The following is a 15,901-nucleotide window of genomic DNA, read 5'->3' as shown; positions in this document are numbered from 1 at the left end:
GGAGGACCAAGAAGTCTCTAAGGGAGTATAAGAAAAGGAGGTCCTAAATCACAACATCTAAGGATCTGAATGGGAGGTTACAATATAGCAGATAGGGTTCTTTGGTTAACAAATGGGTGGGGACTGAAAATCAGTGGTCCTCCTATCAGTGGTCAATGAACAACAGACCACACACAGATGCGATCAATGACTTCAATAGGTGTGTTTGGTCTGCATCACGGACCAAAGTAGTGCACGTATCCATCATTTTTTTGCTGATCCTCAGTGAATGAAACACATTAAAATCAATATGTATGTGCGTGGAAATTGCAGACTGGACGTCAGTAAAAAACTGAAATGTGAATGAGTCTTAAATTTTTGGTTTAACCTCTTCCCGACCTCCCCATATAAAATTTATCTTGGCATCCGGGACATTAAATGTGGTGCCCCCTCGCACATACAGTGGGTGCCTGCTGTTTTAAACAGCACTCACCCAGGACTAATGTATGTGATCAACGATAACGTTGAGCGCATAAATTTCAGCCTTCAGATGCCATGGTTAAATGTGACGACAGCATCTGTGCAGTTAAATACCGGGAGCGCGCGCTCCCGGACATGCTCCGGCTACCCCTTGTCGGGATCGGGGGAGCCAGATGTAGTGTGCTATAGTTCTCTAGGAAAAATCTTAAAAAGTATAAAACAAAAAATAAAAGTTTTAAAAAATATAAAAATATATAAAAATCCACCCCCTTTTCCTCAAAATTAAGATAAAAATACATATGGGAGAGGGAGGTGGTCTTCTCTGAGGACATGGAGCGATTCACATCTGTCATCCCCCTCTGGATCAGATACATCGATGATGTGCTGGTCCTGTGGGGGGGGGGGGTGACAGTGTTTTGTTCCAGGAGTTTGTTGCAGCCCTGAATATTAATCCATTAGGGCTATTCTTCACGTCCGAGATCGATTCCAAACAAATTTCCTTTTTGGATCTCACCATATCACTGGATGCATCTGGTCATATCATTACCAATGTGTTCAGGAAGCCCACGGCCACCAACAATTTGTTAAAATGGGAGAGTGGGCACCCTTTGGCCCTGAAAAGCGGGATCCCGAAGGGACAATATTTAAGGGTGAGGAGGAATTGTTCTCAACTTGGTGATTTCAGGGTGGCTGCGAGAGATCTCCAACAGAGGTTCCGGCGTCGTGGTTATCCACAGCGATGCCTGAGACAGGCGTATCAACATTCACTCAGCGCCAATATGGATCTTCTGCTGTCCCCCAAAAAGAGGGAGGTCAGTGACAACAATGTCAGAATTATTGGCACGTAAGACAGTGCCCATGAGGCTGTATGTCAAGTCCTCCTTGAGCATTGGGATATACTTAAATCTGATCCAGACATTGGTAACATGATCCCACCCAGACCATCTGTCACCTATCGGCGTAGCAACAACTTACGAGACATGTTGATACATAGTCTTTATCTAAGTCCTAAACCACAGTCCTGGTTGCGCGGTTCCCTTACAGGGACATTCCCCTGTGGGTCTTGCAAGTTCTGTGGATTTATAGACAAGACCAAGAGTTTTGCCAACAGCGCATCAAATAAGACCTATTTTATTAGGTAATTTTTCAACTGCAAGTCAGTTGGTGTTATCTATCTGATGACATGTGTTTGTGACATCAAATATGTTGGCAAAACTATTAGGGAACTCAGGCGACGCATAGGGGAACATGTTATGGATATTACGAACCTGAAAGACACCCCTATTAGACACCATGTGTCTGATTGTCACAGTGGCAGAGTGTCATCGGTTAAGTTTCAGGCGATTGATTCTGTAAAGATGTCACTAAGGGGCAGTGATTGTGACCTCATCATTTTGCAGAAAGAGGCGCGATGGATTTTTTCTTTAAACACCTTCTTTCCCCGGGACTGACGTTTCTCCGCCCGCTGTTCAGCCATTGGTTGATACTCTACCGAGCCTTCTGGCCAGATTGGCTGTCATGCGGGTCCGGCAGGGCGGGGTTTCAACCTTTTAATCTTGGCGTTCTGTGAGCCGCTTCGTGGCCATTACAGCGCCGATTTGTTGCACACCAGCATGCTGCCCCTCAATCTAGAGGTGGACGGCTTAGGCAGGACTGTAGGTTCCAGTGATTACGCCGTGCCTCCTTGTTGCAGCCTCAAGTGAACATCCATATCAGAGGCTGTGGGCTCCAGTCATGGTGCATGTTGCTCCTAATGAAGTGCACCTTTGTGCATGGAAACGCGTTGAGCATAGATTACATAGGACTGTGTCAGAGGAATCGGTGCTCTTGACACACCAGTCAGAGTCAGCGGCTCTTATTCTGTCTCAGTCCTGCATCTGTATTGTTTCAGTGCAGTGGATGTTTGCTGACATCCACTGTTAGTTGAGGTGATATCTGGTGCTACACATGGTACCAGGTATCCAGTTTTACAGTACTTCACCCAGGTTTCACACCCAGAACCTTGTGGTGATATGCCCCCCAGTGTTGGTGGGTTTTAGTTTGTGGGACACAACAATCATTCTGCTCTAGTGCATTTCCACCTTCACCAGTGTGGTTATGATGATGGTTGGTCCCATAAATTAGTGACGTTTCAATCAGCTGCTTTGTGCAGTTTGGGTAGACACCCCTATATTTTATCCAGACATTATAATAAAGCATTTGTTATTTTGTTTTAGCGTCCTTCCTTATATATTTATTCAATAGTTCATTATGACGCATACCTATAACACCATCCTCTAGTTGTTATTTTATAATAAAAAAATATATAATAACATCCAAAGCCGCTCTCATTATTCTACTGGTAGATTCACTGTGTACATAAATTACATTACTTATCCTGTACTAATATAACAAAATAATAACAAAGACAGGTACACTCTGCGGTCTTACTAAACCCTCAAACTGATTTTAAAATTGAGAGATTAGCCAACATGTCCTACGGTTAGCCAACATGTCCCCGAGCTACTTAAGAAACCTTGGCGCGGAGCTTGGGCTCAGACATGTCCTACACCGTAGGACATGTTGGCTAATCTCTCAATTTTAAAATCAGTTTGAGGGTCTAGTAAGACCGCAGAGTGTACCTGTCTTTGTTATTACACTCACCTAAAGAATTATTAGGAACACCATACTAATACGGTGTTGGACCCCCTTTTGCCTTCAGAACTGCCTTAATTCTACGTGGCATTGATTCAACAAGGTGCTGATAGCATTCTTTAGAAATGTTGGTAGGATAGCATCTTGCAGTTGATGGAGATTTGAGGGATGCACATCCAGGGCCCGAAGCTCCCGTTCCACCACATCCCAAAGATGCTCTATTGGGTTGAGATCTGGTGACTGTGGGGGTCATTTTAGTACAGTGAACTCATTGTCATGTTCAAGAAACCAATGTGAAATGATTGGAGCTTTGTGACATGGTGCATTATCCTGCTGGAAGTAGCCATCAGAGGATGGATACATGTTCTCATTCTGTTTACGCCAAATTCGGACTCTACCATTTGAATGTCTCAACAGAAATCGAGACTCATCAGACCAGGCAACATTTTTCAACAGTCCAATTTTGGTGAGCTCGTGCAAATTGTAGCCTCTTTTTCCTATTTGTAGTGGAGAGGAGTGGTACCCGGTGGGGTCTTCTGCTGTTGTAGCCCATCCGCCTCAAGGTTGTGCGTGTTGTGGCTTCACAAATGCTTTGCTGCATACCTCAGTTGTAACGAGTGGTTATTTCAGTCAACTTTGCTCTTCTATCAGCTTGAATCAGTCAGCCCATTCTCCTCTGACCTCTAGCATCCACAAAGCATTTTTGCCCACAGGATTGCCGCATACTGGATGTTTTTCCCTTTTCACACCATTCTTTGTAAACCCTAGAAATGGTTGTGCATGAAAATCCCAGTAACTGAGCAGATTGTGAAATACGCAGACCGGCCCGTCTGGCACCAACAACCATGCCACGCTCAAAATTGCTTAAATCACCTTTCTTTCCCATTCTAACATTCAGTTTGGAGTTCAGGAGATTGTCTTGACAGTCTTGATTGTCTGGAACGGGAGCTTCGTGCCCTGGATGTGCATCCCTCAAATCTCCATCAACTGCAAGATGTTATCCTATCAATATGGGCCAACATTTCTAAAGAATGCTATCAGCACCTTGTTGAATCAATGCCACGCAGAATTAAGGCAGTTCTGAAGGCAAAAGGGGGTCCAACACCGTATTAGTATGGTGTTCCTAATAATTCTTTAGGTGAGTGTATTTTGTTATATTGCTATATTGATTATCACATCCACATAATTGCTATCTTGTGTAGGATGTCTATTGTGGTACTTGTCGTTTGCTGCGAGCATCCTCCACTGTATGCATTTTTGCTGGGGATCATCATTAGCAACGGGCCACAAGTGCAGGATTTGCTCCCCTATATACAGTATGTATGAAATTTGTGTCTGCAGTTGATTGTCTACATTCGTCTTGCATTCAGTGTTGCTCGTCCATTATGTGGAATTCCTTTTTTGTGCTAATTCTTTCCTGTTTGCACAACAGATAATTCAGCAGTAAATTGCTGTAGAATACAGTAACAGGATTGTTTCAGGTAGCCTAAGACCCAGAGAATTCAGTAGAAATGATATGGAGAATTATATGTAGTGATACATTTCATTTGCTAAATGTTAATACTGTGATGTCAGGATCTACACTGATCAGGTACTAATGGTATATTCCAGGGATATGTCATCAATGTTTTTAACAAGAAAACCTTTACCACAGATTTGATACGAGGAATTCTGCTGCATGTAGTGCTGCTTTTCCAAGTACAATAACAAATTCCAGGACAGAATTCCATATAACCATGATGTATCAATTATACATGATTTAGTATTTTAAATACGAACAGAGTCTGTAGTAAGTCCAAGCAATCGAGAGAGACACACGTGATCCAAAAACACATGCTTATTAAAAAAACGTACTTTCATAGCTTAACTGAAACAGAGAAAATACATACCCTCACCCTCCAAAAAATCTAAAAGGTAGAAGACACTTTAAACAATGTACAAAACATAGTCAAGAAACCTAGCATATACCAAAATTAAAAAATACGAAAAGGTAGCAATGTCTTGTGTAGAGAGCCAACTGAAGGAGGAAATTGCTGTCACAATACCATCAATATTTAAGAATCTTAAATTATACTGACCACTAGAACACATATGTTTCATCGTTGCCTCATTTTCTGTACAGTATGTGTTACTCAAATCATTACAACCTAAAAGTTACTATGAATAACTTAAAACCAATGTTCTAGAAGAGCAATGTTAACAAATAATACAGCTTTCAGAACGGTTGATGAAGCTATTGAATGGGTCACTTTCTAGACTGAAAGATTTCTAGACCTGGATTTTTCTAGATTTTTAGACTTCAAGTAAAATCTATTTGCATCAAATGGAGAAGATTAGAGACAATTGTGATTTTTTTTAAGGAGAACCAACTATGGCAGGAGACCTGCAACAATTTGTCCTATGTGTCATAAAGCATTTCAGAAGAACATTCTAGTAGAATTCCAAGAATATTTGAAAAGAGCATTCCAAGAATACTAAACTTCAGGACCTGCAGCCATTCTACTCTCAAGAGAGATCAGTGTTTATCCAGACTGGTCAAAATGACAGATACTAAGGCTAATGTAGAGGGGCATTCCTTGCATTCAAGGTTTGATGATCTCCTTCATGGACAGATAAATACTCCTTGATAGAATCACACATGGAGTTGATTAGGTGGTAACATTCTGGATAATATGCTATGCTTTAAGTAACTCATTGATCTAGAGCATTGTTGAGGAAAAGCAGATCTTTCATTGGGTCATCAAAATCCAAGTCAAGGCTGCATACAAATGATGGAAGAGAAACTATAACTAGTTTCGGACCACTCAAGTCTAATTCCTGACATGAATTAAAAAGTGATACTGTGGCAGGATCTGAGCAAGTAGAAATATTCTCTGAAGGGAGAATAAAGTTTATTCTTGGGTCTGTAGAGTTTATAGCATGTAATATCTAAATTTTCAGCTGTGCATATTCTGTTTCTTCCCAGGTCCTTGAAGTTTTTTGAATGTGATTTGCTTGAGGCCGCTTCACTGAGGTATAGACAATGGAGTCTTCAGTATTTTCTCCCTATTAAAATGATAGCATTTGTTTTTATAATATCTATCTATAATACTGTGAATATATTGAGCTGAATACACCTTTACCTTTTTCCCTTTCGTGGCGGTGCTCCATGTCTGCCACATTTACACTGTCTGGGGCAGGCATGGGAGTCACATCACTTACCTAGTTTTTGCTCAGCCGTCAGACTCTTGTCTATGTCCCACACTGCAGGCCACAGCCTGACTGCAAGACCTCTTTCTGTGTGTATTGGATAAACTTTTTCCTGCAAGAGCTAATTTACCTTTCTGATCCTATGCTCAATTGCATTATTAATGAGTTAATCAGATCTCCTATATATACTGGGATGTTTGTTCCACCCCTTGACTATTCAAGTGGTATTTATAGCTTGCTAGACCCTACAAAAAGCTATAAACCATTTGTCTGCCCGTGTACCAACCATTGCCTAATTCCCGGACTCTTACCTCTCTGCCACCTTTCCTGACCCATGCCTGTTCTCCGTTCTAACCCTGTGCTGCTTGTCCTGACCCTAAGACTGATTCTCGGATTTGCACAAACTCTCCCTGCCATCACTGACCACGAGCATTGCCTGCTCTGTCAGTGTTTAACACTGGTGTCTCTGACTGCTGTGGGTCAGCAGCTAACCACATTGGTTGGTTGGCACAATGGGTCCACTATCCATAACATAGCGTGTTTATTGTGTCCATACCTCTTTTTCTAGGATAACTTCAAAACATGTTTTGCCTAGGGGCTTTTTTAGGACTTGATGAAATCAATCAATATTTCAATTTCTGTGATCTATAAGTTAAGATGAGCAAATTTTCATAACTTTGTTTGGGTCCGATTTGGTTGAATACCGTAAATCCGACTAGAACTGAAAGTGCCTCCGTTTCCCTAAAAAGTCATTTATGACACTCGGGGGTCTTTTAGGATTGTATCCAATCTTTTTCAAGATCAATAAATTCCAGACTTCATTGCTAATGTCAGTGACATATACGGCTATGTTTAAAAAAGAAGGTAGCCGCTAGTAAACAGCCTGTTTGATAACACGCTGCACTGTTGGATATTTTTTAAGTCTGTCCTTAAAAAATAGGATGAATCTTAAAAGTTTCTGATTCCCCAAAAAATAATTGGGGGAAAATTTGTAACAAATTTGATTTTTGCAGAATTGATTCACTCATCTCTAGCTGCAAGGAAGCTATTCCTTGGCATGATATTATATGTGTCTTTTGAAATCTTTGACCATAACTGCTACTGGCCAAATGGTTTTGTATGACTACAGTATTTCATATAAGAGGTAGCAAACTTTTATAACAGAGAATATCAAACGCAAAATCATTGTTTTGGAATATGGGACCAATAGGGTTGGAGATGCAGGTTGACAAAATCATCCCGTCTACTGTAGTTACCTTGCACTGGCAGCCCGTTCTTTCTTCTCCATTGTCATCATTTTGTCCAATAAGAAAATTCCTGTAAAATTTATGTAAAAGTGCAAATCATGAACCATCCACAGCAAATCTACAGTACAATAACTGTTCAGTGATCAGAAAACCAAGAAAACTGTGAAAAACACATTGTGGATTAATTACAAGTATATGTATAGATATAAGTAGTATTGACTTCAAACTACTGGAGTCTCCTGTGTGGTTCTCTGGCTTGTGGCTGTCAGAGCATACTGGTAGTTGTAGTTTTTCATTGATATACAAGTTAGAGAACAACTCCTCTAATTAACATCCATGATAAACAGCAGTTTTCAGTATTTCATTAGGTGCCCATATCCAGAAACATCATGATTTCCTAGAGAGAACCGCAGTCTACTCCTGAGTACATGAAGCTAGAACGTACCGTCTTCTTGGAGAGCTTTTCTCTTGTGCACCATCAACGCTTCCGTATAAAAGGCAATCCATCGTTATCTGCTCCGTTATCTGAGTCCAGATGCAAATTATAGGTTAGGAAAGAAAATGGGATTGAATGTGTTTAGTCACTCATTTCTAGACAAATATTCTAGTTGGAATATTTAAAGAAATTACAGTCAAAATTATAGTGAAACTGAACATCTGACAATACTGTAGATAAAGACAACCAAATCAAACTGAGTAAAAAATATTACACTTGGTGGTTTGTTTATTTATTTATTTATTAAAATGATCCAATAGTCATATCTGTGAGTTTCAAAAAGTATGTGAACTTTTGCTTTCTATTTCTAGTGTGACCTTCTATAACTAAAGCATAATATTTCCGGCAGTTGTTGCCTAGTCCTTCACATCTGCCTGGAGGAATTTTAGCCCATTCTGCCATATAAAACAGCTTCATCTCTATTATTTTGGTGGGCTTCTTCCCATGAACTGGACCTTACACAACAGTTCTACTGTATTTAGGTCAGGACTTTGACTTGGTCATTCCAAAACTTTACCTTTATTCTTCTTTAACAATTCATTGGTAGAACAACTTGTGTGCTTAAGCTTGTTGTCTTGCTGCACGGCCCACATTCATTGAAGCTCCATAGATAGATATTTATGATCTTCTCCAGGAAAACAAAAGCTATCTCTCTAGAGCCACTCGTTCAATGGATACCCTATAAGTCACTGGCTGACCCTTTAAATCATCCTTTGGAATAATAACTCGTGATATGAGCCACAATCAGAAACTCTGCAATCCACAGGCTGCTGTTTCAGGGATTTTTTTCATGGAACTTAGAATGGCCCTAGAAAAAAAAAGCTAAAATCGCCCCCAAGTTTTAGGCGAGTCCAAATTGACAGAAGGTGGGCCAACACAAGTCACAAGTAGGCAGGGAAAACAGAAGTAGGCCGGGCCAGTAATACCATAGTGCAGCACAAAATACCACCCCAGCAAAACTAAATGGGACATTGCAGCATAAAATATTGTCCTATCACCATACTGAGGACTGTGATACAGTTGAATACATGAGGGCAGATGCTGACAGATACATAAGTACTTGATGCTTCCAGCATTAATTAATACTGAATCACATCATTATGTACATGGCTAGCAGCCATGAGGAGGACTCAGGTGGCCCAGTGTAGGGTATATGGCTATTCCACCACTGGAGGAAGAGTTATATTAAAGGTGGTTTCAAGCAACAACCAGTTGGAAGGAAAGATGATCTGTTAAAAGGTGTAGACCAAGGCAAACCACCCATGGGGCCCTAGTTTGCTTAAAGGGTTTGTCCGGGAATACTGATTTTTCAGCAAGTGTCCGCAGCATGCCTCTGTAAACAGAAGATTCATACTTACATGTTCCCCACCGCTCTATTTCTCCTCTGTGTTCATGTTGTGGTCCCCAACTTGTTTTTTTCTGAGGCTGCATGGGCATAACCACATGCTCCTCTCCAGCCAATGACTGGCTTTAACGATGATGCGCTGCTTCTAGACAGAATGGAGGTCCAGCGGGGAGAACGTAAGTGAGAATCTTCTGTGTACGGAGTATTCCTGGAGAACCCCTTTACGGGTATACCTGATAAAATATATGTATTTAAAAAGTAGCCATTTCATGAATCTGAAATGTTGTGCTTAGTTTTAGTTGAGTGAATTTTAGTTGAGTGGTCCACTGAATAGTTTGAGCGCAATAGTTTGGTGCCTTTCATTTAGAACTTAGATATTTTTAATACACATAATTAGTACCTTAGCATTCTCCTGAGTTCTTCTCTTCTCTGCCAGGGCTAAGGTTCTTTTTCTTCAGTCGGCGCAGGCGCACTGAGAGGAGGACGCTCGCTCGGCCGCTCCTTCCTCAATGCGCCTGTGCCGAAGACGTCACATCTACACCCGGCGCAGGCGCACTGAGGAAGGAGTGGCGAGCGAGCGTCCTCTTATCAGTGCGCCTGTGCTGACTGAAGACCGGTACGGCGAAGGCACGAGATTTAAAACGCAGACTGGGCCAGCCAGAGGACGAGAGCGCTCGCTGGCCCTGTCAATCAACATGAGGAGGGGGCGTCTTTATGAAAGTTTTTTATGGAACTTAGAATGGCCCTAGAAAAAAAAAGCTAAAAGCGCCCCCAAGTTTTAGGCGAGTCCAAATTGACAGAATGGAGGTCCAGCGGGGAGAACGTAAGTGAGAATCTTCTGTGTACGGAGTATTCCTGGAGAACCCCTTTACGGGTATACAGTACCTGATAAAATATATGTATTTAAAAAGTAGCCCTTTCATGAATCTGAAATGTTGTGCTTAGTTTTAGTTGAGTGAATTTTAGTTGAGTGGTCCACTGAATAGTTTGGTGCCTTTCATTTAGAACTTAGATATTTTTAATACACATAATTAGTACCTTAGCATTCTCCTGAGTTCTTCTCTTCTCTGCCAGGGCTAAGGTTCTTTTTCTTCTACAAAGAGAATATTGAAACAGATACTGCCATATACTTAGACATTGTAAACTAAGTGGGTAATGTACTTTTTTTTAAAGGGCTTCTGTCACCCCCCTACAGTCATTTTTCATTTTTTGGCTACTTAAAATCCTTATACTGCGATTTATCAATATATAGTGCTCTTACTCTTTTTTGTTCAGTAGTTTCTTCAAAAAACAGACTTTTATAATATGTAAATTACCTCTCTACCAGCAAGTAGGGCGGCTACTTGCTGGTAGCAGCCGCATCCTCCTTTCATGTTGATTGACAGGGCCAGAGAGCGCTCTCGTCCTCTGGCTGGCCCTGTCTGCGTTCTAAATCTGGCGCCTGCACCGTACCGGTCTTCAGTCGGCGCAGGCGCACTGAGAGGAGGACGCTCGCTCGGCCGCTCCTTCCTCAATGCACCTGCGCCGAAGATGTCACATCTACACCCGGCGCAGGCGCACTGAGGAAGGAGTGGCGAGCGAGCGTCCGCTTATCAGTGCGCCTGTGCTGACTGAAGACCGGTACGGCGAAGGCGCGAGATTTAAAACGCAGACTGGGCCAGCCAGAGGACGAGAGCGCTCGCTGGCCCTGTCAATCAACATGAGGAGGGGGCGTCTTTATGAAAGGAGGATGCGGCTGCTACCAGCAAGTAGCCGCCCTACTTGCTGGTAGAGGGGTAATTTACATATTATAAAAGTCAGTTTTTTGAAGAAACTACTGAACGAAAAAGAGTAAGAGCACTATATATTGATAAATCGCAGTATAAGATTTTAAGTAGCCAAAAAATGAAAAATGACTGTAGGGGGGTGACAGAAGCCCTTTAAGTGTCTGCTTTTAGGCCCTTTTTTGCAACAAATTTACCAAATGTCACACCCCATTTGTTAAATATGTAAGACAAATTAGGCATGAATTTTACTCCACATTAGACACTAAAAATTTTTGTGACTTGGCTAAAACTGTTATACTCCACATAAAACTTTCTCACTCCCTTAGTAAATACACAATTATGGGCATGGAGCAAACCAACAAAAAAGTTGCAAAACTTTTATACATGTGTCACTTATCCTACTTCACCTAAAAAAATACAATATACTCTCCACTCTTCTGGCACAAAGACTTTCATGCATTTCCTCTTAAGACTAGATGGTCTAAAAATGTGGCAAATTGTGGCTAGATGATCAATCTGTTTAGGCTGTCTAGTCTAATTTTACACAACCCATAAGTTGATTTACTTTACACCAAGATCAAAGGCCGCTTTTATGGCTTATAAAAATATCATACTCAGCTAATAAATGGTGGTGCAAACATATACGCCCGATTTTTGGCACAATTGACACATTATGATGTGTAAAATCTCCCCCATTTTGTTTATAGAAAACTTCAACATTTTGAGAGCTGTAAACGGCTAGAGAAGAGAAAAAAAGGAGAAGGAAATGAGGGAGCAAAAGAGTGAGGAAGGAAGGAGGAAGCGACAGGAGAAGGCAAGGGAAGAAAAGATTGTAGGAATGAACAATCAGAGACAAAGGCTTAGCTAGGCTTTTCTCCACCTGGGGTAAAATATTTAAATTGGTGACCTCTCATTTGAAAATGCACCCCTTACCCCATCAATTAATTTATTGCAAGTTAGTGCACATAACTTATGTAGAGGTCAGTGTAGACATTGCACCTAATGTTAAAAAATAAATGTAAAAAAATGAGAATTTTTTTTTTGTAGCAATAAAGATGCTTTAATGTAAAAAATGTAATCAAACGAAAAAGGTACACATGATTGTCATTGTATTGGCCTAAAATATCAAGTTACAGTATTTTACCTCCATGGTGAGCAATGTAAGGAAATAAAGAAAAAATCGAATGATCCCAGAATTGCATTTTTTTTTGTTTGAAGAATAAGGCCCCTTGCAGACGAGCGTGTCCGGATTTGGTCCGGATGTGTCCCGGTGCATTGCGGCAAACCCGCGCGAGTAGGTACGCAATTGCAGTCAGTTTTGACTGCGATTGCGTTCCGTTGCTCAGTTTTTATCGCGCGTGTGCAATGCGTTTTGCACGCGCGTGATAAAAAAACTGACTGTGGTACCCAGACCCGAACTTCTTCACAGAAGTTCAGGTTTGGGTTCAAGGTTCTGTAGATTGTATTATTTTCCCTTATAACAAGGTTATAAGGGAAAATAATAGCATTCTGAATACAGAATGCATAGTAAAATAGGGCTGGAGGGGTAAAAAAAAAAAAAAAAAAAAAAAAAAAATTAACTCACCTTAATCCACTTGTTCGCGCAGCCGGCATCTCTTCTGTCTTGTTCTGTGAGGAATAGGACCTTTGATGACGTCACTACGCTCATCACATGGTCAGTCACATGATCCATCACCACTTGCTTGCGGATGCTTGCGATTTTCACGCAACCCCATTCATTTCTATGGGGCCTGCGTTACGTGAAAAACTCACAAAGAGGAGCATGCTGCGATTTTCACGCAACACACAAGTGATGCGTGAAAATCACCGCTCATGTGCACAGCCCCAAAGAAATGAATGGGTCCGGATTCAGTGCGGGTGCAATGCGTTCACCTCACGCATTGCACCCGCGCGGAAATCTCTCCCGTGTGAAAGGGGCCTAAGTGATTAAAAAGTTGTATATATCCCAAAATGATGCCAATGGAATTTTCAACGCATTGCATAAAAGACAAGCCCTCTCAATGCTCTGATGAGGAGAAAAAGGGCTTGATTGTTCATAAATACTAAAACATAAAAAAGCTGCAAACATTTGATGCATAATTGCACTAATTAGTAAAGTTAATGTCATATGAATGAAATCCAAATAACAAAAGCTTAAAAATTGGGGGTTTCTATTAATTCATCTTCCCCATTTGGAGACATTATTGGTGGAAATTTATTGTTGCATTTGTGCCAGAAAACACAAATTTAGAGACTATTTATTTTTATGTCTAGGTAGGTAGATGACAAATGCTGAAGTAACATCTATAAACAATATTTACCATTTAATATATTTTCTACAAATTACACCAACAGAGACGCAAAGTTGAATTCAAAATGTACCCCCTACATGTATCACAAGATGGTGAACTTAAAGAAAATACTAATATTCGTCCAAAGAGTAATCCCTCAACAACAACAAAAATATAATAAAGGTAAGGTCCCTGGAAGGTGAGGAGAAAAAAATTAAAAATAGAAAAATCTCTACGTCATAAACAGAACTAGAAGGCTCTATATTATAGAAGTTAGTTGAAGACCTGCAGTGACACTCCATGGAGCACCACCATGTACACCTTTGACCAAAGTCGGCGCAGACTTCCTCTGCTGTGCACCAGCACTGTTCTCATGATGATATCCAGGGCTAATGACTGCTCAGAAGTGTCGGCTTCCGAATTCAGGTTTTTGCTGCCACCCTCTCCTGGGAAACAGAAGCAGACTCAAGAGAAGAGAGGATACAGCACAAAGACAGGAATTTTATGGAGGCTGACAAGCACACACACAGACTGTATGGCTGATTTATGAGTATCCTGGTCGGTAGTCACAGCAATCAACTGATTTCTTCCATTTGCTCCTCATGTCTGTGTTGGCCCAAATTAGTTCATGTGTTTATGCTGTTTTATCTTTAAAAAAAAAAATGTTTGGCTCTTCTGACATCCCCTGCCCTCAAACCTAATTACGCACAGGATATATTTCCTGACTGTGCAACCCACCCCTTCCCTCCTTATTACACATTATCAGAAAGGAAAGGAAAGGAGAAAAGAGAGAAGTACCTGCATGTGCTCCTCAATAATAAACTGGACTGGGCAGATAACATGTATGCACTATACAGAAAGGGTCATATCAGGCTCTACCTGCTCAGGAGGCTGAGAGCTTTTGGACTGCAGAGAGCACTTCTTAGGGCCTTTTTCAACTCTAGAGGCATCAGTCATCTTCTTCGGAGTGGCCTGTTGGGTAGAAGCATCTCAACCAAGGAGAGGAAGAGACTTGACAAACTGATTAGAAAGGCCAGCTGTGTCCTGGGGAGCCCCCTAGACCCAATGCAGGTGGTAGGTGAGAGAAGGATATTATCCAAGTTGATCTCCATGCTGGAGAATAACTCCTATCCCATGCGTGGGACCATGATAGCATTGGGCAGTTCCATCAGTGACCGACTGTTTCACCCCAAGTGTGAGAAGGAACGCTATTGGAAGTCATTCCTCTCTGCTGCTGTTAGGCTGTACAACCAACACCGACACAAGCGGAGATAGACTGCACTCATCGCCTACTGGATTCCTGTGGATATCATTCCATTTAACCCCACTCTACCCCGGACCAGTTTTCACTCTCCTGCCCAGGCCATTTTTTTGCAAATCTGACATGTGTCAATTTATGTGGTAATAAATTTGGAACACTTTTACTTATCTAAGCCATTCTGAGATTGTTTTCTCGTGACACAATTTGAGTCAATATATTTCACCTTTATTTATGAAAAAAATCCAAAATTTACCAAACGTTTGGATAAATTAGCAATTTTCAAAATTGTAATTGTTCTGCCTTTAAAACAGAAAGTGATACCTCATAAAATATTTATTACTTAACATTCCCCATATGTCTACTTTATGTTGGCATCATTTAAAAAAATAATTCACTTAAAATTTTTAAGAAAATTTCCAAAACCCACGTTACTTTGTGGGGCTTACATAGTAGAAACCACCCATAAATTACCCCATTTTAGAAACTAGACCCCTCAAGGTATTCAAAACGGATTATTATTAAACTTGTTAACCCTTTAGGTGTTCCACAAGAATTAAAGGAAAATGGAGATGACATTTCTAGATTTTTTTATTTGAATCCATTTTTTTCTGTAACACAGAAAAGGGGTTATTTCACCAGTCCATATCCACTGCTGCCCTGCTGTCCCTTGTGGGAGCAGATGCTGCACCACTCACCATGCCATCCAGCTTCCTGGTTGTTGATGTTCTCTCCTTGAGGTTACATCCATGCTCCTGTCTGATGCTCCCTTATGAAAGAAAGAAACGCTGAACTTGACGTAGAGCGCATGGACCACAAAGGGCGCACTAAAACAACCGGTCATGGGCAATATTTCGGTTTTGGCAGTGTTCAATTTATTCGTGAGACAACCGCGTTTCGGGGTGCTAAAGTCGCCTTTATCAAGTCTGAGCTGGATGAGCAGGGCGAGTGCCGCAGTCATTCACAGAGGCACGTGTAGAACGCTGACCTCACGTGCCTTTGTGAATGACCGCGGCACTCGCCCTGCTCATCCAGCTCAGACTTGATAAAGGCGACTTTAGCACCCCGAAACACGTTGTCTCACGAATAAATTAAACACTGCCGAAACCAAAATATTGCCCATGACCGGTTGTTTTAGTGCGCCCTTTGTGGTCCATGCGCTCTAAGTAAAGTTCAGCGTTTCTTTCTTTCATACCATTACCCGAGTGGCAGGGTG

The 15,901-nt window shown here is 41.3% G+C and overlaps 1 protein-coding gene across 1 annotated transcript in view; it reads right to left on the bottom strand.

Annotated features, from left to right (window-relative positions):
* Nucleotides 1-4,517: 4,517 nt before the first annotated feature.
* Nucleotides 4,518-15,901, bottom strand: part of LOC120992248 (B-cell receptor CD22-like) — a 59,826-nt gene continuing 48,442 nt past the window's right edge. Inside the window, exons 9-12 of the mRNA XM_040421106.1 lie at nt 10,409-10,463; nt 7,975-8,054; nt 7,539-7,599; nt 4,518-6,138 (exon numbers count right to left, since the gene is read on the bottom strand). Of these exons, the coding sequence (XP_040277040.1) occupies nt 6,022-6,138; nt 7,539-7,599; nt 7,975-8,054; nt 10,409-10,463 (313 nt within the window). The 3' untranslated portion in view covers nt 4,518-6,021. The remainder of the gene's footprint in view (nt 6,139-7,538; nt 7,600-7,974; nt 8,055-10,408; nt 10,464-15,901) is intronic.

This window comes from Bufo bufo, chromosome 1 (genome assembly GCF_905171765.1).
Source record: "Bufo bufo chromosome 1, aBufBuf1.1, whole genome shotgun sequence".
Taxonomy (NCBI): domain Eukaryota; kingdom Metazoa; phylum Chordata; class Amphibia; order Anura; family Bufonidae; genus Bufo; species Bufo bufo.
The sequence above is the reverse complement of the archived record's forward strand: the minus strand, read 5'-3'. Positions and strand labels throughout refer to the sequence as shown.